General features: G+C 31.6%; 2 protein-coding genes across 2 annotated transcripts; both read right to left on the bottom strand.

Annotated features, from left to right (window-relative positions):
* Positions 1-164: 164 nt before the first annotated feature.
* Positions 165-6,790, bottom strand: LOC125075891 (glycine cleavage system H protein-like). Its single transcript, XM_047687731.1, has 5 exons — positions 6,648-6,790; positions 4,979-5,090; positions 3,180-3,259; positions 2,078-2,206; positions 165-744 (listed from the first exon to the last, which is right to left on the bottom strand). Exons 2-5 carry the CDS (start codon positions 5,073-5,075, stop codon positions 583-585), a joined length of 468 nt encoding a protein of 155 aa, XP_047543687.1. The 5' UTR covers positions 5,076-5,090; positions 6,648-6,790; the 3' UTR covers positions 165-582.
* A 3,321-nt stretch (positions 6,791-10,111) lies between these two features.
* LOC125075805 (amino acid transporter AVT1D-like) lies at positions 10,112-22,896 on the bottom strand. The gene is made up of 9 exons (XM_047687575.1): positions 22,776-22,896; positions 22,435-22,518; positions 18,397-18,538; positions 13,700-13,868; positions 12,744-12,932; positions 12,275-12,516; positions 11,893-12,099; positions 11,537-11,732; positions 10,112-10,379 (listed from the first exon to the last, which is right to left on the bottom strand). The coding sequence occupies exons 2-9, from the start codon at positions 22,510-22,512 to the stop codon at positions 10,244-10,246; spliced, it is 1,359 nt and encodes a 452-aa protein (XP_047543531.1). The 5' UTR covers positions 22,513-22,518; positions 22,776-22,896; the 3' UTR covers positions 10,112-10,243.
* Positions 22,897-24,329: the final 1,433 nt, after the last annotated feature.

The following is a 24,329-nucleotide window of genomic DNA, read 5'->3' as shown; positions in this document are numbered from 1 at the left end:
TTTAAGCATATTTATCCGATTTCGATGTCAATGCAACAATTAGATACTGAGTTAGTTGTAGTAGTTAATAATAAAGTCTTACTCTATAAATACATATATTTACAAAAACGAATTCATTACCATACTACTGCTATATCTGTAAAAGTCTTGTAAATAAATTGCTGGACCGAATAAACAATAAAAAAAAACTTTTTTAAAACAATTTTTTGGTAATGCTTTATACTAAAAAGAAACAACTTAGTTAACAACAAAAATGTCTTCAACGACAGATTCGCATAATTATTCCAACAGGCAGGTAAAGTTAAATAAAAGTTGGTAACAAATAACTTTAATTTTAGAGTACAATTATTACGTTTTCCAAATCACATAAATTATATTTTGCAAAGTTTCAAGTTCTTAACTCTGCGAGTGATTTCACACTGGACATGTATGTTTATATTGTTATAGAGTATATTTGTAAGAGTTTTATATTTTTATCGGCATGTTTACAAATTAAGTGTTCGAAATATAATTTGATATGAGGTTCAGAGATTCACGTCGTTACTATCTAACTTATAAGAAAAGTTAAAGGCAAATGCAATGTCAGTGAGACTCTTCGAGGTATTTTTCATATTCCGTCTGATTCATGAGCTGCTGGATCTCATCCGGCGTAGACAGCTTCACCCTGAACAGCCAGCCTTCGTCATAGCAGGATTTGTTGATAAGAGACGGTGTTGATTCGACTGTGTCGTTCTTTTCTGTTATCTATAATTTATAAGAATAATTAATTATCGCTATGTCTTATTATTTTTTCGATGTTGCTTTTTTAGCATTAGCAATAGTAGCCTGTAAATTTCTCACTGCTGGGCTAAAGCCCTCCTTTCCTTTTGAGGAGAAGGTTTGGAGCATATTCCACCACGCTGCTCCAATACTGGTTGGTGGAATACACATGTGGCAGAATTTCGTTGAAATTAGACACATGCAGGTTTCCTCACGATGTTTTTCTTCACCGCCGAGCACGAGATGAATTATAAACACATGAAAATTCAGTGGTGCCTGCCTGGGTTTGAACCCGAAATCATCGGTTAAGATGCACGCGTTCTAACAACCACTGGGCCATCTCTCTCAATTCTCCACCATAGGAGCTCAAAGTATGAACTCTGTAAGCTTGTTTTTAAAGAATTAATGGACTGTTTAACGCAATTTTCCAATCCGTATATTTAGCCATTCTAACTAATAAACCAGCGTCGAATGTTAAGAGAGATTGAAATTAGTGTCAAAGCCTTTTTGTATTAGCTTGTGTAAGAACATCAATATACATGCAAATATTTACTCTGCTGGGTAGATAATACACAATCATCAGGTATTCTGGCCCAAAAGCAACAAAACTTAGTATTGTTGTGTTTCGGTTTGAGTGAGCCAGTGTAAGTACAGGCACAAGGGACATAACATCTTAGTTTCCAAGGTTGGTAGCGCATTGGCGATATAAGGAATAAGCTTAATATTTATTACAGCGCCAATGTCTATTCAACACCAGGGAGCCCATTTGCCCGTCTATCTACCTATTACTTATAGACAAAAAACTCTAAATCGGGAATTATATCTTGATATTAGCCATTTGGACTTTTCGGATTTTCAAATCATTTAACAGTTGTGTGTCAGTCATTCGTTGTTCATTACCATTGATGGAATCTAGAAGGACAACTTGGATTAAATACGTGGATCTTGATATCGTGAGGAAACCTGTGTGATTCTAATGAAATGCTATTTGTGTATGGAGGCATGCTCATAACTATTACAGCAGCGCGTTTAAGTCTTCTCCTTGACAGGGTGCCACTACTATTGTTCCTCAAACTTGTGTATGGTTTCGAAGTTAAATTTATAAGTTAGAAATATTATCATTATCATCTCAGCTAAAGGACTTCCTTTTTTAAGCTAAAACGTCCCCCAAGAATAACCACAATGGCATTTTACAGCGACTTCCAACCCTCACAAGATAATGGCTTGTATATTGTATTGAACTTGCAAACACTATCTTCCGGTTCGTGGATGAACCTATCTGCCCTGACAGCGATATGTTATAAATATATGTACTAACAGTTCCAGAGACAGGCGTATAGACCTCGCTGGCTGCTTTGACGCTCTCAAGGGCTCCACACTCATCGCCTGCGGCCACCGTTCGACCTACGTCAGGTAACTGCACGAACACAACTTCCCCTAAAGCTTCCTGGAAATAATATAATATCATAGATATTATATTTGATTGTAAGTCATCAGGACTTTTTACCTGACTTCGGCAAAATGTGAGTTCAGATATTTTCAGCGGGCTATGTATGTATGTTCATCTGTTTCCGCATATCTTCTGAACAACAGATTGTAATTTGACAAATGAGTTAGAGGCGTCTTTAAGTTCATTTAAATTCGTTTGATTAAATTAAAATAACGCTCATTACAATAAGTTGACAAATATTGAATGAATAATATATCTCAGCTATAAATATATAATCGACAACGTTTAATAACTAATCGGTGTTTGAATAATGGTGTCATGTGCAAAGATAATAACGAACTATAGCTATTCGAGATACATACAAAGCGTTAATAATGCTATTGACCTCAATAATCAGAAACTAAGACGACGCGCGCCGGGTCGGTCCCAGACCCCGATATTTGACTAGATAATTGCCCTTTATTTAGATAAAACATAAAGTTATCTCACGATCCTGAACCAATAAAAGTAAATTACGAGCCAATCAAAAGTAATTTATACAAATACTAATTGCGTTTTTTCGTATTTTTTGAATACGAAGGATTTAATTTGGATAAATTGTATATTTAAAAAATTAAATATTTACTTTTTATTTGTAACATAATTACGCTTTATGTTGCCAATACTATAAATTGCTTGATTACTGTAATTTTATTAAAAAAAAATGTGTAGATGAAACAAAGGAGATCCCTGTTCTTTGAAGTAAAATTGAAGACTTCTCGAAAATCAGACCTACATAAAATTTAATATATATTACATTTTAATGTCCCTAAATTGTAAAAAAATCAGCTTAACCTAAGATAAAACTAGTTTGAACTGGTTCCGAAATTCAGCCACACTTAATTAAAAGTTAAATAACGTCTTATAAAAATAATGTAAGATTTGAATAAGTACAATCTGCGATACAATTAAAATTATGTTCAGTCCGCACCTGGGCATAACTTGAAATGCCGATGGTCCCTATCCCAGAATCCAATGACACCCACTCGTGTTTCTTTGTGTAGTAGCGTCCTGGAATATAAATAAATCACATATATTTATTTTATAAATGTTAATAAAAGCAAAACTTCTTTTTCTATAGACCATTCGGCCTACAATGTATATTCATTTGAATAATTAAATAATAAAAGTGTTCGTGAAACGGACCATAAACCATTTAAACAATGTTTTTAATTATCGAACGTTCTAATTACAGCAATAGGTTCTGTTATAAAATAGTTTTGCTTTCATCTTTCGTACGTCAAATTACTGTTGACAGGAAGATCGTCGTATTGTATTACTTAGCATTTAATTAGTAAAAGGAATGTGTAAAAATTTCGCAATGCATTTCAAAATTAATTCTACAATATATTATAATTATGTATTTAATAAATCGCTTGCAAAATTACTTCGCTTTTAGTTTTGTTTTAAATTAAAACTGTTTTAGGTTAATTAAAAATAATTTGATACCTAATACAAATTTTTGAAAATTAATATCTTAGGCGCTAATTAATCATGAAGATAGACAATTAATGATCGTCGTTTTCGTATTATCAATAAAAAATATATGAAATTAACGAGATAACGTTAAGTTCAAACAATAAAAATTAAATACCTAATATGATAAAATATTCTATTGTAATTACATTCGGACATTATCAGTCACACTACCTATTAGTGGTACCATCCACTTGTCATATGTTCTACCGTTAAACAGGACTACTTTGTGTTTATTGATGTGCTTTGGTTTTAAGGGTGATGCAACCAGTGCAACTGGCACAAATCATTCAACATCTCAGATACCATTGAACCGGTTTACTTGGCGGTAGGGTTTTGTGCAAACTCATCTGAGTACGTACCACCCACTCATCAGATATTCTACCGCCAAACAGCAGTACTCAGTATTGTTGTGTTCCGGTTTGAAAGGTGAGTGAGCCAGTGTAACTGCAGGCAAAAGGGACAGTACATCTTAGTTGCCATGGTTGGTGGCGCATTGGTGATATAAGGAATGGGTAATATTTCTTAAAGCGCCATTGTTTATGGGCGGTGGTGACCACTTACCATTAGGTGGCACATTTGCTCGTCTGCCTACAGATAGGTATCATAAAAAAGAAAAAAGTATATTACGTTGTGATGGTGGTCATCATATTAATTTCTACATTAAAGACACAATTTTTAAAAGCTAAAAGAAAGGATGTCGCATTTGCATAAGGCCATGGTTATTAAAACCTCTCCGCAAAGAAAAAACATTCTATAAAATAAACCAAAATGCAAGCTATTAATGTACTTATACATTATTATTATAATTGTAATCTATCAAATATAAATAGTCAAGACTGTTAAACTGTTTATTAAAAATTATTATATTATCTTCTCTGTATTTAAGAAATTATACCCGCAACGATTGAGCTCATTCATATAATTTAACGGGATCCTTCTGCAGTTTATTACCTGTACAAAATAACATTAAAGTAATTAACTCGGTTTGTGTAACCCTTCCCACATATATCCTAACCCTTTAATCATATAACCAAAATAAACAGGAATTAAATGTCATACTGTCTTTGCACTTTGGACGTTCATTGCAAAGCAAATAAAGTCGTGACTCGTGTTCAACTTATTTTAAGTATTCTTAAAAAGAACAACTTAGTACAGAAGTCATACGTTGTTATTCTGATCGCACCCATTGTAAAGTTAGTTAGTAGTAGATAATGAATACTTATAATATCTCGAATTATTATTAAATTTTACCTTTGTTATCTGTGCTATAAAAGGCTCTTCGGCAGCAATGTGTGACGCCCGACCGGCTCAACCTCGTCGCCGAACGCATTATACTCCCTAGTACCATTTTTATATTGTTTTTCTGAAAAATTACACAAATAAAATAACATAATTTATCTTTCCTTTGCGTACTAGTTAATTTAGTTGAATCGATTTAATATTTCTCGTTTATAATAAATACTTATTTTTAATGTAGGTTGTCAAGAATTAAATAATATTAGTATCGCGTGCGGTCAAAATTATGAACTTTTTGTTCGCATAACCCTGGCACGGTATATTACGAATGATATTTAAGTTAATTTCGTTTATCATGTAATAAATATGAAAACTAAATATGTAAATATTTTAAATGTAGTGTATGTATTAAGGTATGGATGTTCTTCTGACCAATATCGGCGACGGCAGCCAATTCCAAGGCAATCTACGAAGGTGATATTATTATTTAAAAATGAATTTGAGAACGCATATCTCACTATTAGGTATATCTCACTATACACTCTCAAATTCCATAGGATAATCTAAGGCTTATGCACCCAGATATCTAAAAAAAGTGTTGGAATTTAGAATTCTTAAAAGAAATATACGATATTTTTTATTGACCTACCCTGGGATTCCAATCTTATCTTCTGCACCTTTATTACTTATAGGTTACCCATTAGACCGAAGACAAAATTGATGTAGAAGTAGAATAAAAATGGAATTAAATTGATTTGAAATTTCAATTAAAAACACTCGTTACTATTTTAAAATTAAAATAATTTATAATATAATAATAAATACAAGAAATCATTTAGTAACTAGATATGAATATTATACGCAGCGTGAACATCTCGAATTAAGATTAACGACCTTGAACCCTTAAATATGTCAACACAATACAGACCGATAATAAGTTATCTACACGATACATAAGAGAATAGTCCAAATTAAACAACAATCAGCGAAGCACAAACTAGATTTGAAATTTCGTTCTATAACTTGTGTATACCCCCCTATTTTATACGATATAATTATTTTTTACATGCAAACAAAAAAGGCTTAAATTGGAATTAAATTTCAAATTGAATATGATAAATGTCACAAAAACGAGTATGCAATTGTAACATCGTGTATCCTACTTATAGATAACTAGTTTACAGCCACGGCTTCGTTTGATGTTAAGGATAAAAAGTACCCTCTGTCCTTATTCTATAGTATGTAATCTATAATCTGTCTTTATATCAAATTTAATAAGGCCGTTTTTCTTTTGTTTTTGGCCGTGATTCATACAGCCTTTTTGGCACTTGAGTACCAAACATACATCCATGCAAAATTATGCATTTATAATATTAGTAAGAAGTAAGGTAAACGTGAAAACCGTGCGCGAATAACATACGACACTCAGATAAAAGAGGGCAAATTAATATTTCACATTTACTGAAAAATACATATTATACAGGCTACATTCCACACATACTAAAAAAAAAAAATCGAGACGCAAGCATAGCGTGAGAAAATATTATAATTATAAAATTAACATATAAAAAATGTCGCAACGTATTACATGTATATTAAAAAAAAATCAATCACTGTAAACGTAATTATTATTCGATATATAACTATTTAATAAAAATAATTTAAGGATAGAAACTTAACTTACTTATCTAAGAAAGCGTCCGGGTCGGCGCGGGTACGAGCGAACAGTGCCGATCTCGAGGCGGAGTCTGTCTCTTATCACTAATGCACTACCCAATGTCACTATTGGAATTTCGATATATCTTAGCTAAATATTCATTTTCTTCTCTTTAATTATTTGATAGATTTTAGGACATAATTGGATACAAAAAAAATGTTAATTTTACAAAGCAATTCGACTAATTCCACGCCCTCCTAAATTAATCTGTAGTTTATTTGATTGTTTCTTTTATAAATTCCGTTTGTCGTATGTCACGTATCTAAAGTATTTAGTATTGGTTCTTACGTACGTACTTTCGAATTTAAATAGTATTTTAATTCTGAAGGGCTATTCCTTAATAATTTATAAATGGCTGTTTAAACACCATATAATAATATTATCTCAACGGTTTAAGTAACTTAAATACGTCGATTATAAAGAGTCACTTAAAATTGGCAGTCTTTATTTTATTATCTACAATAAAAAAATCGTCATAGAGTGTCACAATAACCACTTACATATTTTTTTATAATTCTTTGACGTAATAGACAGCATTTAGTAATAAAAAATGCTGTTTCAACTGCAAACGGAACCAAATTACAATTGGATTTAAAGACAAATATTTGGGCCGAGAAATCGGTTCACCATTACCCGACTCGGCTCCGACCTTTAACATTGTTCCCTGATTTCGAGACCAAAGTTTACTTTAACCAGGGAAACCTAGGGAACCAGTGTCTTTTGTCATCGTCACAATTAATTCCAGAGAAATCAATAAGAGTAAGAACGTCGAGTAACATGAACTATTTCTTTACAGTATGCGTTTATTGTTCGCAATATAAACTACGATTTAAATAATAATCGATACGAATAAATAAATGTTTATCAAAGAGCTAGAATTGTTTAAACTTTATTATTGATTAATATTTGACTAGTATTGCGACAACTGCCCCTGAGAGACCCAGAGTGTCTTGCACTATCAGTCTTATCATAATAAAACTAAAACGGACCGTGTGTCTGTACGTACAATATTTCTTGAAGTTATTTAATTAAGCTATTATAACGTTCTAATTGGAATGCAACGTAATTGCAAAGCTTGGGTGAAATACTCACATTTAAAGTAAATGTTTAATCTCACACATGTACAGTGGGATGCATCCGTTTTAGGGTTTATTTGTTTTTAGATTAAGATAAATCAATTTGTATCTATTATAAAATATTGACTTTGTACTTTTCAGAAGCTATCAGTGTAATGTAATATACTTATATGTATTACAGTATTAGAATCTAATATATCTCACATTATACACACACACACACACACACATTAGCTAAGATAAAAGATCCGTCAGTCTGTTAGTAAATTATATTGTCTCTGACATCCGAGTGAATTATCTTTTCGGTAATTGGTATAGACACATACTACCACACATTGGCCTTCTTATTTAGCAGCACGACGACCTGACAGTCAGACCAGAAAGATGTCTCATAGGCTGTGACGTCAGTCGATATGTTATATGATATGATATGTTAATACCTTCGAATATTCATTTGCATATTAACATTGAATTATATTTAATAACCTACTTAACTAAATTTACGATTATAATATTTGAAATCAAAGCGAACAAACACCTGTGGGTGCTGCTTGTTAATATATAAGTGCGTCAACTGTAGTGTTGTATTATTTTAAATCAGATTATATCGATAGATCGATATCTATCTAGTTTTGGATGTGAACATGTACAAATCCAAGCATTGGATCGTTATGTATGCTTAGATTTACGTACATGTTGTAACTTGTAATTGTTTCCTGTTATAATTGATTTATTAGCAGATAAATGGTGCTTTCGCTAAGAAAACTTTAAGTTGGTAAGTGGTAAGAAATAAAATCTAGTCATTATCGATATCGATAAAAAAATTTAAAGCTCATTCGTAAACAGTATTATGATAACAATAATTATTAATAAATCTTATTTCTACAAGCCATGATAAGAACACCAGCATTATCGTAACAAATAAGTCCGTGGGGGGCGACTAATTGCTCGAATTAACAACTGAGGCATTCAATCTTGACCGTCATTAATGTAATTAGACATGACGTGACGTACCTACGAAATTATAATCTTAACAGAAGTAAAGAAAGAAAAGAACTATGTCTACTTAAAAAAAAATATATATAGTCTTTTAATTTTAATGTAAAAATATTTGTTCGTATTGAATTTCCGTATAGATTATTTTTCTAAGAAGTATATACCAATATTAATGGTCGACGTACTCGGTAAATATGGCGAGTAAGTACGTCGTACACGATCTGAACTACAGATTACAGGTTCAAATCAAATACCACTGTGCTTAATAATTGTGCCTCATTCATCTGTACTCGCCAATAACAAACATCATGAAGAAATATGTGTCCTACGTAATCCTATCACTTGAGAAACCACCAAACTACATTACAGAAACACTGTGGAAGTAACTCTAAACCTTTTGCATGAGTGAAGAGGTTTCCTCAACCGTATAACTAATTGTGTCACATTGAATTGTTTTTTGTTTGTTATTTTTTATTTGATATTTTTAGGATTTTTTTTTAATAAACAATTAGTGTAGTGTGTAACGGATGATGCTGATGGAAACATATTACGTTGAAAAGATCTATTCACTCAAGAAGGCTGCCTTCTGCGTTAAATTAAGATTTTGTAATAAACTAACTCAAAACTCTTTGTCGTCTCACGCACTAAGGCATTTGCAAACACGAGTGTAATTCAAACGAATCTTTGGAATACTGATTAAAAATTAGTAAATACGTATTTAAGAGCAACTGCTACTAAGCTTATAAATCCTTAATGACACTTAAAGGTATTTTCGTGCGTCTAACTTTTATCGAGTAATTCGACCGAGTATACTCTTATTTCTAATATTGTTTCAAAAGGTATTATGTGTGTGTGTTATTTAATAAATAAAACACCATATCCCATATTTTATTTAATTAAAAATAATTGTCTTATTACAAGAATATAATAGAACAACTCATTCGCACGATTAGTTGAAAAATGTAACCAACGCTACATTTTCAATATAGTTGTAATCGATTAATATCCTTATAACACGTATAAACCTTTGATTATATTATTTGTCAATAATCAATTATGTAAATCAACACAACATTGTCTCCCTGCAATGATTTAGAAAATAATAAAAATATACTTATAGAAGTAAATAAAAAAAAAAACTATAATTAGATTTTTAACTATAGAACATTATTCTATGGCTAATGAAGAATATTATATCTAATTCTTAGATATAATTTGAAAATAATTAATTGTAAATGATCATTACGGTAATATTTACCGTAATTATATAAAATATACGCTCACTATTATTAATAGTGAAAAAAAACTAGTTTTGTAATTGTTATTATTTTGTCTTGACTAATTTTAAAGTGATCTGTGAGTAATTATTTGATCACATTCACATTTTGATAAGAAACTTGAGAAAAAAAAGCGTTAGAAAAAGGTGTTCTCTGTAGTTGAATAAATGTAACGCCATAAGTCTTATCGAAAGTATTTCCGCTAGATGGCGCTCTACCGCAAGTAGCAAGGTATTGCTTGCGATGTGCTGAAGATGGCGCTAGTAGCGCTGTAAGTGGCAGCAAGACCGCCGACCACGCCTATTACGATCACCTCCCAGCAAACCAGCTTAACCCAGCCAGCAACCTCGCTGTAATAAAATATTTCTTGTAGATTTAACTAGGTAAATATTATAACAATAAAATATTTGATATAGGTCAAGTTTCAAAAAGTAGGTTAGGTCTGCAAACATATTTACAGGGCCGGATTTAGAGGACATCGGTACAACAGACTCGGGCCATTTACAAGATCGGGAACCAAACAAAAATATTTGTTAAAACATTACGATATCAACTAGTAAACCACATGAATAGAATAAGTAAAATAAAATACAAATAAAACTATTTTCAATCTATCTACACAATTATGTGTTGTGTCCAATTCATTTGGACAATTATTTCGAAGCCCCCACACCCACTTGTTAGTGGGTGTGGGGGCTTCGAAATGTCTTATTGTCTATGTCTATTCTATGTCTTAGGTGGACTCCTAGTAGTGTTCTACTAGGTGTCCACCTAAGACATATCTGAATAGACTATCTAGACTTGAATTAAATTAATTGAATGGGTTTGATTAATTGCAGGACTCGCTGGGCTGCAAACCATACGATCTGTTTAATTTAATAAAGTTACGCATTATCATCTATTTTTGACTTTGACTTGACTTAGCTGGGGCCCCCTTGAATCCACGGGGCCCTGGGCTGAAGCCCAAAAAGCCGTATGGTAGATCCGGCCCTGCCCAATCCTTTGTGTCCCGGGGCCAAAATCTCTAAATCCGACCGATGTTCTCCGCCTGGGTCTGAATAGATGCCATCCACTCATCATATATCACCAATTGCTTCTGTTTGACATAGCAATACCATTGCGCTATTAACGCTTCATGTTGTTGTGCGTGTGTGTGTGGGTGCAATTGTTATGTCTCCCTTTGAATCATGAGTGAGCCAGTGTAACTAAACACAACTACGCACAAGGAACATAACAACTTAGTTCCCAAGGTTGGTGACGCATTTTTAATATGAGGAATATTTCTTGCAGTACCGATGTCGATGGCTGTATCCAATCCGTAACCGAATAATCCGATCTGATATTATTTAAGTACATATTAGGTACTGTAATTTGTCATTCACAGCAGTACGGGTCATGATATGATTGTGTCATATTGTAACATACTCGTCATATAATGTACTTTTAAGCCAGTATGTTAATGTTACTTATATAGTAAAGTATATCAATTATTAAAACAATCACTTACACAGGAGCTTGTCCCTCTCTTGGAGTTTGGTTGACGAGGTTCAGATAGCAGTAAGACGGTAACACGAAAGTTAGTAAGGCGATTGTGGTTCCACCGACAAGAGCCAAGATTGTGTAGAAACGGGGAATACTCTCTCCAATGAAGAGTATACCCGCCATGATAGATAAACGAACCAAAGTACGGTATCCTACTGAATCTGTAACAATTAGATCAAAATAGGGATTTGTTTTGAGGGGACGATAACACAATGAATTAACCATTTTTGTTTTTTAAGCTATAATGCCATTACGTTCATTTAGCTAGTACTTCGCGGTAGTACATAGCCATCAATTAGTGCTACTAAGAAAATAAAATACCTCTAGGAATACTGTAAAGCTCCTCCATTTCCTGGCAGACTGGATTGATGAGGATGATGAAAGCGGATACAAGATGAACCGCCATGAGTACGTTGCCGACGAGAGTCAATGGGGTGGCTGACAGGGAAGTAATAAAGTTGGGGCCAACAGACTCGCCGTACACTGCGTATCCTGCTACTGCTATTGGGATATATAAAGCCAGGATCGCTGCAACAAAACAGATTATTAAATTGAAGATATTTTGGATGAAACGCCAACTTCCTTCCATAACTATTACTGTAATTATAAACTTTATGACATTAATAATATTTCTTCTTAGTAAAAAAAAGATGATTCAACTTCTTGATATGCAAAATAATGTCCACACTTAATGTTAACTTACCAAGAAAGCTGTACTGCAAGCTCTTATTAAACTTGGACTTATCAGCCATATCATTTTGAATAGTTGGGAAGGTAGAAGCGCCTCCGAAGGCGAACATGATTGTACCGAACGCGAGGAAGAAATCCATGAACCCGTGAATACCCCAACGGAACGTGCCAAACGGTCTAATGTCATTCATCATCTGAATGAAATAGAGAATGCAAGCCACGAAAGTTGAGAAGAAAGCAATGACACCCATGAAGCTGGAAGTAAAAAAAAAAATATTTAGGTTAGGATACTATTGGGCCAAAGTATTATCAAAACAATGTACATTATCCTCGTTGGAAAACAAAAGAAAAGCATAAATATAGAACGATATTTATTAATTATAAATATCCAGGGAGGGTGGAAACATATATTTATGATTCAAAACAAACATTTCCGACAATTTTGTATAATTTGTCACATTTTTATCCTAATTTTCACTTACGAGAAGTCTTTAGGGCTGCCAAAAAGCATAAGTGGTGTCATCGCACCGACAACGACCAGATACCAGATGCAAATGGTGACGGTCGGCATCAAGGTCAAGAATAGTTGCTCAACGATCTGCGCAGCCAGCAGTAAGTACACCACTGCCACACCAAATTGTGTAATTATTATCGCCAGAGATACAGCAACACTGAAAGAAATTACAGAGTATTTACAGAGTCTTTATTAGTTTCGAAGTGACATCATAGATGTTCGGTCACGGCTGCTAATCTTCCTAAATCATTTGCTCATAGATAGATTGTCTTTTCCTTGATTTTAAATATTTCCGAATCGATAAAACAACACGATTGAGGAGTGACAATATGTAGGACAACCCGTTTCAAATTTAACAAAGTAATGGAAAAATTCTCTTCGAGAAATTTCACTAGAATTAATTTAATTGCCTATTTAACAAAAAACATTTTGTGATCATTGATAGTAATGCCCAGCGATTAACCTTTTTACAAAATGATTTAAATATAAAACAGGTACACTAAGATCGATTATATTTTACACAGTTTATACCAGATAATTAAAGAGCAAAGTCGCTACTGCTGAACTAGTTCATCATTATTTATAAAAACATTTTGGTATTTTTTAAAATAAAGATAATGTATAAATCTCATAATTTGACCGATTCTGAAACATCTGAAGTTTACCTGTGACGTAAGCAAACAAGCGAGAAAAAGGTCTAACTTTCAGTTATTAATGAAACTATAATCGCTAACTTTGACCTTTTTAATATTCCGCCTCGTAATTTAATGTTTTTAAAACATTTAAATGCTAATAATCTACTTAAATGGCGCGAAAAGACGTGGGAGATTAAATAAATGCTTTAAGTTGGATTCTGAAACTATTTATAACTGAGAACGTGTTTTATATTTATATCTAACTCGTAAGATAAACGTGAGGAAATACCTCCACATTTTTCCCAGTGACTGTTCAGCGATAATGGCGTAGGGGTTTCTCTTTCTGGTCCTCATTTCAGGATCGCGACCTTCGATGATGGTCCAACAGTCACCAAGACGTTTCCCGCTGAATGCTGCGATAAGGCACATCAGCACTATGAGGGGCACGCCGAACCATCCTAGAATGAAGAAAAAGGTACTTGAACACATATCTACTTATGAGTAGAATTACTATTGTTTGAACTAAGTATGACTAGAACATAAGGAACAATTTCATAGTTTTTTCTTTTTTTATTCTATGGATATTAAACAAACTTTTAGTGTTAGAGTTTTCTCTAAGTTTCTACTGTGGAGAAATTCTGAGTAGCAGTCCGGGGTCTGAAAGTGGGTAGTGTTTCAACTTCAGAGTCCAGTCGTGTTGGATATCCGTCGCATCAGAATATTAGAGTGGGCGCACACTACACACTTGTATAGGTACTTTCATACGTATTACAGTTTGCTAGTATCTCATGAAAATGGCCACTATGGCTCAATCAGGAGGACATTATTATTTTAAGGTCAGTGGTTATTTTGAAAAATAACCTTTAAAGAGTGACAAAATACATTTATAAATTGATGTACTTCATTATAAACTTTAGAGCATAAACGATTTTTAACAAAGATCTAGATAAGTAAGAATCTCGACATTTGTGTACGACTGGAGTATTTGATAAATTTCAACTACAAGTTCAATAAAGTAAAATATTAATTTTTTCATGTTTTACAACAGTAGTTGCAAACAAACTTTAAATAAAGTTCTCCACAATCGAATACTTATAAGTTTTCATTAAAATTAACACAAAATATAATCTTTTTGCCAATCCACCTAGTTGCAGTGTTGCTTAGGTAATACAAAAACTTTTTGTACTTGGTCATATAAGCCAAGGAGATGTTGATAAATCAACTTACTAACTATGATCAAGGAGCCACCCGCGTACCACTTCCCAATGGAAATAACTACGAACCTGGTAAGTCTAAAATTTCAAGACTTCATCAGAAATCAGAATTATACAGTCAAATTATATCGATCAAATAAATTAATGTATTTCCATAAACAATTACTACATTTATTAAAAATGAAGACAAATTGCTACCAACGAACAAAAATAGTTAATCCGAGATAGATCGAATGACATGTTTAAACCTTGAAAAAATATATAAAAAGTCTGATACCTATCGCGTTGGTAATAATACGTTATTCAATCTTAATGGTAATTATGATATTTGGATTTACCTAATCTATCTAATAAAATAGCGAATTTATGCAAAAAAAATCAATATCAACCTGTGTGTATCTCGCATATATAAATAAGAAAATCGCATATAATCCTAGTCATTTCAATTTGAATGTTGTTTTTTTTTATAATGAATTATTAAATTAATATAATTCTACCTATATGAATACTTGTTTTTATTCTCGTTCTATACGTGCATTCAACACAATCGAGTGAACGATATTTTATCCAGTAAATTTTATAATTTTGTCGGTAATTGCGTCAAAAGGTTTAGTCATACTGCTATTGATTTACAAAAGGAGGCGAATGTGTCGTATTTGTAACATAAAAAATTGAGCGTGGCATTGACTAAAATTATATTTAAATAAAGAACATATTATCTATCATACAGGAAATATACGAGAACATTAAGTCCTTAAATATATACAAATATAAATTAAAATTGGTAACTACATAAATCATGACCGCGTGTATGTAGGAATGGCGACAAGAATGCTAGCAGCATTTCCCCGTGGCATCGCAATTCCGAACCTCTGGGCTAATAACCAGCCTACCTATCATCAGTGGAGGCAATAAGGCGAGGTGTTATACTTTTAATGAAGCTTGAAATTAACAATTAAATTAACATGAAAATCACGCTTGTCCGGTCAATCATCTAAATTTAAAGCGAGTGAAACTGCGAAGCGCAGCTACTATATAACAAAAACAATACTGTATTTTATGCTTTCTACGGAACGAGCTTCATCTAATATAGAGGATTTATGTATCTCGATGGAGTATTATCATTTATGCATAGTGCGCACAAATAATACATGTCATTTATTAGCATAGATAAATATATACCTACTATTTCTAAAATAGGGCCCAGTTTACGTTGGGTTTCCGTCAAAGTTTAGTGGTGACCAGCAATAGAAAGTTATAGAAGTTATAGAACACGTTAATTAAAAACCTAGTAGATTTTTTTAAATATGTTATAAGCCCAGTCGTCTTGTATTTTATTAATATAACTTCCACCTAGTACTATTAGAATATTTATAGAAAATTAAAACAATCCCAATATATTATAAAACCTTGTGAACGCTATGGTTTGTTGCATAATTATTACATCAAGTCGCATACTTTTTTTCATATAAATAGAAAATGATGTAACTAGCAATACTTGTATTTTTTTTTAAATATTGTTCTGGTTAAGAATGTAAACGTTAGAACAAGGTATAATAGAAAAGGGAAAATTAAAGTTACAGTGCTAGAATACACAGATAATTATTAAAATATCATAATCAAATAACTTTATTGTATCAACTACTACGAAATCTGAAAACTGTGAAGTTGATAGTCCGGCTCATTAACATAACCACATGTCAAACTGGTTCTGGCCTATTATCGTCTCATTCGAAACTCAGTGATAGGAAAGAGACAAAATTCGATTCGAAAACAAAAACAGTTTCGTGGTCAATGTTTTAAAGTTTCGAAATTTAGTTTTAAGTGAGCCAGTTAATGTTTAATCAAATTATGAAAATACAAATATATATAATCATTTAAAATCTTATGTAACATTAGTATGACGTGGCTTGTTTGTTTTTTTATATTTGTATCAGTTGGATATTTACGTATAAATTATTTGGTACTATTTTTTATTTATTGTAATTATTCGATTATATCTATATAAATAATATAGATATATTCGTACAGAACCACGATAGACCCGATCGAAACCTATCCATAATTATAGATCGTTAAAAATATTTAGTCGATAATGTGTATCCGTAAAATTCGTATAATCAAGATATTTCGATATTAAATCCATGAAATTCAATATCATGAAGTTCAACGGGCGGCCATGTTTGACGTTTACGGGTGCATTCAGAAAATGTGTTCCAAATAATAATTTCGTACAGGGGTACGGTAGTTGATATATTTATACTTTTATAGTTTATTTTACGCTAGCGAAGCCAGGTTTTCATCTAGTAGGTACCTAAATAGATTCGTACTATCTCCGTTGATACGGGTCTCCGAAAATCTATTGTGCGCTTTACAAGTATTAATTTCTGGGTACCCACTCATCGCATATTATACAGCAATATTTATATTTATATTTTCTGTAATTGATTCCGGGTTTAACGGGAGATGAAGCCAACATGCCTAAAGCATAAAGGATTCAACATTTATGCTACCGTTGGTGGTGGCGTTGATTACCGTCGGGTGCACGTGATCAGGAGAGCCTTTAATTTACATAAACAAAAGTAAAACAATGAAAATATAAGATTGTGGTCGCTAAATTAATTTCATGAAGTTATCGTAAAAACTATAAAAGTAAAAGATTAATTTCGTCTTTGTGGCTGCCAATTGAAAATTTCTAATGTAATTACATAAATTTTCGTATTAATACTGTAATCACTACATAGTTAACAATACATAGTCTATCCCTATGTATGCTTAGATCTTTTATAGCAATTTTATTGTAATATATGGTGATTCAAGAGGAAAGTTTATATGTATAACACATGCATAATATAGTAGAGAAATACTGACAATTTTAAAGGTTTTTAATGTGATGTCGTAAATAAACATATTTTTTGCGCTTGCATTGCATATGCTTGCTGGAGACTACAAGTTAGATAAAAATAATGTACACTACAGTATTGTACACTTTAAAAAGGTCTACAAAAAACTCCGCGATGGTATATGTCTATCTCTTAGGGATATCCCACAAAAACCATTTTTTATCCTTTACTTCTTACAAAAAATAATGGCTTATTACCCTTACTTTTAATTTATATCTTTATCATGAATCCATAGTCTTATAAGCTAGCGACGACACCCATGGGAGAATATAATAGAACAAAGCTCGAGGATAAGATGTTGCTTTTTATATTTATTATTGTAAATATAGAATGTTTAGCTATACTTCCCTTATTGTATGAAAAATAAGACATCGAATTAAAATTCGCCGGCAAAACTACACATCAATATTCGCATAATAAGCAAGCATGGTATAACAATCCGCTGGCCTTATAAATACATTTGAAATATATTTTGTCCACAAATAATATGTACTAATACTAGGATCATAAGTACATAAATTAAATATGAATATTAGAACTAATGTAAAATAATTAAAGTCTCATTTATTCATCTTATAGTTTCGCTGTTGTCAATGTATTTAAATTTATATAATATTATCGTCTCTCATCATCTGCTCAGTATAATGTGCTCACAGCGGTATATGTCATGGTCATATAGCATAACTTTGTTTACCTTTAACTTTATTTATTTATATAACTTTAAATAAATTACAAACATATAAGTACATATAAATATAAATCCATAATATAATGTAACATCCAAATAATTTTTAAATTAATTCGCATCGCTTAACTGTTATAATTTCAATGGCTACGTTAACTTGTATTGTAATGGACTTAAGACTTACCAGTTTTAACGAGAACTCGTGGAAGAGCTAGTACACCGCTGCCGGCCATTTCCCCGGCGATCAGGAAAGCTGTCTGTTTCATAGAGAGTCCTCCGCCGCTGGTTTCTTTAATCGGGTCGTCTCCATTACCGCCATTTTCAACCTAAAACACGTAACGCAGTTAGCTGCAGGTCGAGGTTTGTTTGATGTGAAAAAATATCATTTAGTTTCTGTACTTTTAATGTATAATAAAAATACCAAGACTTTATCAGTAAATAAATATATTTACTTATACATAATGCTCGTACCACACAGAGTTTTATAGGATAGGTAGTATATGATTTTACTTTTTATTTTTCATATTTAATTCTTTAATATTTTGGTAGATAACCATAACATAACATGCCATAACAGTATCTATCAAAAATCACGTAAACGACAATGTAGAAGATTATTAAAATACTTTTTATACTTAATATATGAAGATTTTCTTTACATACATTCGACAAACTTTTCCAAAGACCAAACAATACAATTATAAAAAAAATACGCTAACTATATAATATTAATGATCCAATCTAATTCAACCTTGAAATATAAATAATGTAAAAATATTCATAATGTGTCTTCTCCCCCTTTCCTTCTCTGATTTAAATGCGAGATAGTAAGCTTCTACACCTGTAGTACTTTTGTTTGTATCTATTTTATATTATATCATAAAGGTGAATAATTCATTTTTTAGAATGCGTTAATCTAAGAATCTACTTCGGATCTAGTCTCATTCGAAAATATGTTTTTAAGTTAGATAGACGTTAGATAGTACGTTAGATATTTATTGCGAACGATAATACGTTACATTTCATCTCGCTATCACCCACAGGGATAAAACGGTAATAACATAGAAGCACGCGGAGTATCTAGTTCTATTAAAAACGAGTTTACTGGCGTAAATATTTTGTAAAGATCTGGTGTCACTGGACTTATCATTTGCTTAAACAATGTTCCATTGTGAGTTTACTTTTCAGTGAAATACTTGTTTAATGATAAGAAATGACTATTTATATTTAAAGACAACCATAGTTTGAATGTGGTGAATAAAATACTTCATAATAATTGCTATCGATGTTTTATGATAAAAACTTTAAAAAATATTTTTGAAGTTTCCTTAATTACTAAGTCGACAGATAACCTGATATTTAATTAACCATCACTTTAAGATAAGAATAAGCAAAATCACTTATGTCAATTTATCTTTTTGAGTTAAAATTATATTTTTCGTCTGCCGCCTTTTTTGATTTTCTTCCATTTAATTTTTTAATAAATATGGGTTCGTTTAATTGAGTCTTAAAATCTTTTAAAAATACTTTATGTACCTACATAGATATTTATATAACCTATATAATAATAATCTATCGTAATACACAAACAGATATATTTAATTACTTACATAGTAACTGTTTCAAATATTGAATTTAGTTCAGTTTTATTTTGGTATATAACTATACATATACATTTTAAGAAATTTAACAAATTAATTTAATGACACTGACTTAAAATTGAGATATTTGAATAACATAAAGTGGTCACAAATTTATTTTTAATAAAAGACCATGTTTAAAATTAATAATTATTGTGAAATAAATATATGTGTGTGTGTACACTATTATTATTTTAATCTACTATAACTTGCGTACTTAAAATAACTCGTTTCCAACACGCTAGTGAGAAATGTTTAAGTTCAAGTAATTACCCTGTATAAGATTTTTAATAGACGTCACAACATCATTTAAATTTGGACCTTATTATTCATCCATTTGAAATAAAAAAGTTGGGTACAATACAATACACAGGCAGTTGGAATATAGACTTCCTTGCAAAGGACCTCTTATTATTTATTAATATTATACTTGCAGTGGCAATTGCTGAGAAAAATATACGTTGTCTGATTTGTATACGTTTCACATTATGTATATATCTATTACCTACCTAGTAGATATTTATATTATATTGAAGTATATCTCTTGTTATGTTTAGTAGGCGTCAGGAAAATTATCGGAAGCGCTTTCAAAACGAATGCTGACGCTCGTTATGAGTACAGACAAACGTTGTGGAAATAATTACAGATCTTCAGTATACCTTCTAAGTACAACACGCACAGCGTATCATTAACGCGCTCATAAGTCCCGGTATCCGTTTAATGTCTAAAAATTGAAAAACAAACGTGACAACTTTAATCGATGTCTTTGTCACACAATATCAATCCTTATCAAAATGAATAATATTTTTAACGTTTTTTTGTGAATAAATTTTGCCGTACACATTGTAATGGAGCGTTATTTACAAGACTTGATTTGAATGAACGCATTGAAATAAACGTGTTGCGACCAAGTAAGATTTATTATTAGCAGTGTACGGAATAAGATACCACTAGGCTCGACACTTATTATATGTGGGTATATAGATACTATGTATTATTTTACTATTATGTATACCTTTACAAAAAAAAAATTATGAGATATATATAAGTAACCTTACAAAGTCGAGGCGGGTAACAGGTAATTTAAAGTAGGTATACACTTAGACCTTTTAATTTTAAAAACGCTTTCACCACTTTAAGCCGCGTAACTGTTATATTATATTATAAGTTGTTTGTTTTTATGCAGATATTATTTATTTAAATATTAAACCAAAAGTATAAACCCTATAATTTAGCGCTCAATTTTCTTAAAGGTTATATAATTTTGATATTATTAACACGCAGCTCATTCAAGATATTATTCAAATCTCAAAAACATACAATTGATATCAAATATGTGAGTGAAAACACGTGAAATATATACCGATCTTAATAAAGAAACTGTATTCGTCGTACGAATATAAAAACGCAGGCATGCTCTGGAAATTGTAATAAATATTTCATACTGTAGATACTTCGTGATTTATAAACACAAGACGACTTAAATTTTTACCTGATAAATATTTACTTTACTTATATGGAAGTAACTTGAAAGTAAATGAGAACACATTCGAAATGAAAGTATTGAATTTTTAAAAACCTTGGCGAATGTTATTTGAAAATTAAGATCACTATCGTAAAGAGAAACAAATTCTACATACCTACATAAAATATGTAACCTATATTAATCTCGAGAGTTTTTTCTTTTACTTAAATTCAATTTCTTATAGGTTGAAATTGGTAAGTATAGTAAAATTATTGGGCATTTTAAATAAATATACTATATCTGGATATTACTATCTGGCTTAAACTTTGCAGGTACGTACCTACCTACCTAAATGGAATTTCAAGAAAGTATTCCAACAAATGTATTCTTAAATAGTTCTACAATTAGAAAAGTCATTTAATCTAACCGCAGAATATAGATACCGATATGATATGGTATACATTAAATTGATATACCTACTAATATTGCTAAAGAAAAATAGAATGAATTTAAAATAGATATAAATATCAGTATTTCCGTTTAATTGTACGTTCGTTGTTAAAAGTTCATTAGACACTTCCCTTCGACATCGTAGTAACCCAACACCAGAAGAACTTGTATGGTTTTTTGCCTTCATTATGTGGGTTGCGCAACAAAATAATATATTTAAGCCTGAGAACGATCATCCTATCATATATAAATTACGAAACCGGTTTCTAAGCTTTAATATGTCAGATATATATTATAATCCAAGATTCAGACAGAATCTCATGTCCTTGGTATATCAAATTAATTAGAATTATAAATAAGTGTAAAGTTATAAATAGCAACGAAAATATTATGATAATATTATTCCAATCCAGCGACGTGAGAATTACAAAATGACGGTTGTAAAACATTTTCATGTAGGTACGGACGATACAAACCGATCACAGCGATAGTAATATTTCACTATTATATCTATCGTAACTACTTTTAATCAAAATCGATTAATGTCATTTAAACACGATCAATTTGTCAAGACATCCGTTTTAACGATCTGACCTAACATGTGGATGTACCGACAACATAACAATTGCATCTATTACAAAGTTTGAACATAGCGAAGGACACTTACTTTGGCTACAAGTGGGGTCGTTTCTGTGGCTTCCGACTTGCCACTGCTCGACGCTTCCAAGCTGTTCTTCTTAACCATGTTTTACTAAAACAGAACAAACAGTTGTTTTCGAATTTGTCAAAGCTTTGAATGAAATTTTCATCAAAGTACAGTTAACTGCATGGGAATTAACGACGTATTTGAAATGACGATAACAAATTCGTGCACACCAGTCAGCCGCCCAAACAGGTTTGATAGGCCATGGGACGATTCTGTTATCAAAATTAGAAAAAGTTGCCGTGTCTCTGTCCGTGTCCGTTCCTACACTATCAATAAGGTAATTTATTTAAGACTTAACTCACCGAATATCAGGCGACTGACACACATCCACACTCAACAAGGCTTCTCTACAAACTGGATATATTCCTCAGGTCGCCGCGTGATCGTATGAAATAATTCGAAGTAGCTTTGAGATGTAGAATACTGTAGAACGATAATATCGTTGAGAACTTGTTATGAAAAATATTTGACTACCAACTTCGTAAAATTTAGTTGTAGTAAAGGTAAATCATTAAATAATAATTTCACGCTTATTGTTGAGACTTGTAAAAAAATTAAGTAAGGATTCTTAGTTTAAATACAGAAAGATGACTTAAAATGCGTTCTTTTTGAACATTCACAAACCAACACTTTTTAATTATTTTGTTAAATACCTTATAGCGATTAGCCAACGAATAAAATATATCCGATATTTTCAATAAATTTATGGTCTGAGAATTTTGCTGCAATACCTAATTACAGCAAATTAATTAATGAATTCAACAAAAATTACGTAATATTAATTACAATGCGTCTTGTTCTATAGTAGGCAAGTAATTTTAATTAATAAATTGTAAACTTACTTTAACTTTTTTTTGGAAATTTCAGAAACGAAAGCCAGGAAAAGTTGTAATGTAAACATAATATTACTATAACATTAAACTCAATAAAATAATATCTACATTTAAAACATATAAAGTAATGAATTATTTTTAGCTTGAACCTAAAGATCGAACAAATTCACGAGTACCATTTATAAACAAAAGTTTAACGTATGTATTGGCTTTTATGCGGTCGTCTTGCAGCTTTACGCGACTCTCCGTGCATTGTGGTGGCATTTATCTTCTCATTTTACCTGGCGTAACTTCAACAGACATCCAACACCAACTTTTACCACAAAATATCCACATTTTATATTTATTACATATAAATATTATATAGGTATCGATCAAGTGATACCTTGTACCTTGAAGATCTATATACTAATGTCGACTTAAAAATTTAATAAAATATTTTAAATAAAATGATTAATTCAATAATACTTATAATCATTATATATACAATTACTAGTGATATTAATAGTTGTTCTATAAAGCTATAAACTGCAAAGTATATATCTACTGTATAATCAGCTTCTGTAATGATGATTCCTAAAATACAGAATAGCTTTACCTACGTGTTAAACTGAAACAAATGTTTGAATTTCTAATTATTTTTGTAGTGCTAAAACTAACGGCAGGCCGTGCAGAATTGCAAAGTCAAGCCTTGGATGCATCACAGTTATATGCGTAAACGATACTATGACATTCTACTAGGATGGCAACTTACCGCTGGTTTATAATATTTACTATAGCACTCACAGCCGTGAATTAATGCCCGTTTATAGTGGGAATGATGCATACACGTATTTTCGAAAGCGAAAAAATAATCATGTCTAGAGATAATTAGATTGTGATCGACTTAAATTTTTTTATTTCGCTAAACATATTTCCGTAATCCAGTAAAAGCCAATCCAGTCTGGCTGCGCGTAGACTGCGATGGTTTGCACGGTTGAGCACGTCCAACTAGCTGCAGGTTCCGTGCTGCAGCAGATCCTA

This window comes from Vanessa atalanta, chromosome Z, assembly GCF_905147765.1.
Source record: "Vanessa atalanta chromosome Z, ilVanAtal1.2, whole genome shotgun sequence".
Classification (NCBI taxonomy): Eukaryota; Metazoa; Arthropoda; class Insecta; order Lepidoptera; family Nymphalidae; genus Vanessa; species Vanessa atalanta.
Note: the sequence above shows the minus strand (reverse complement) of the source record. Positions and strands in the feature narration are given on the sequence as shown.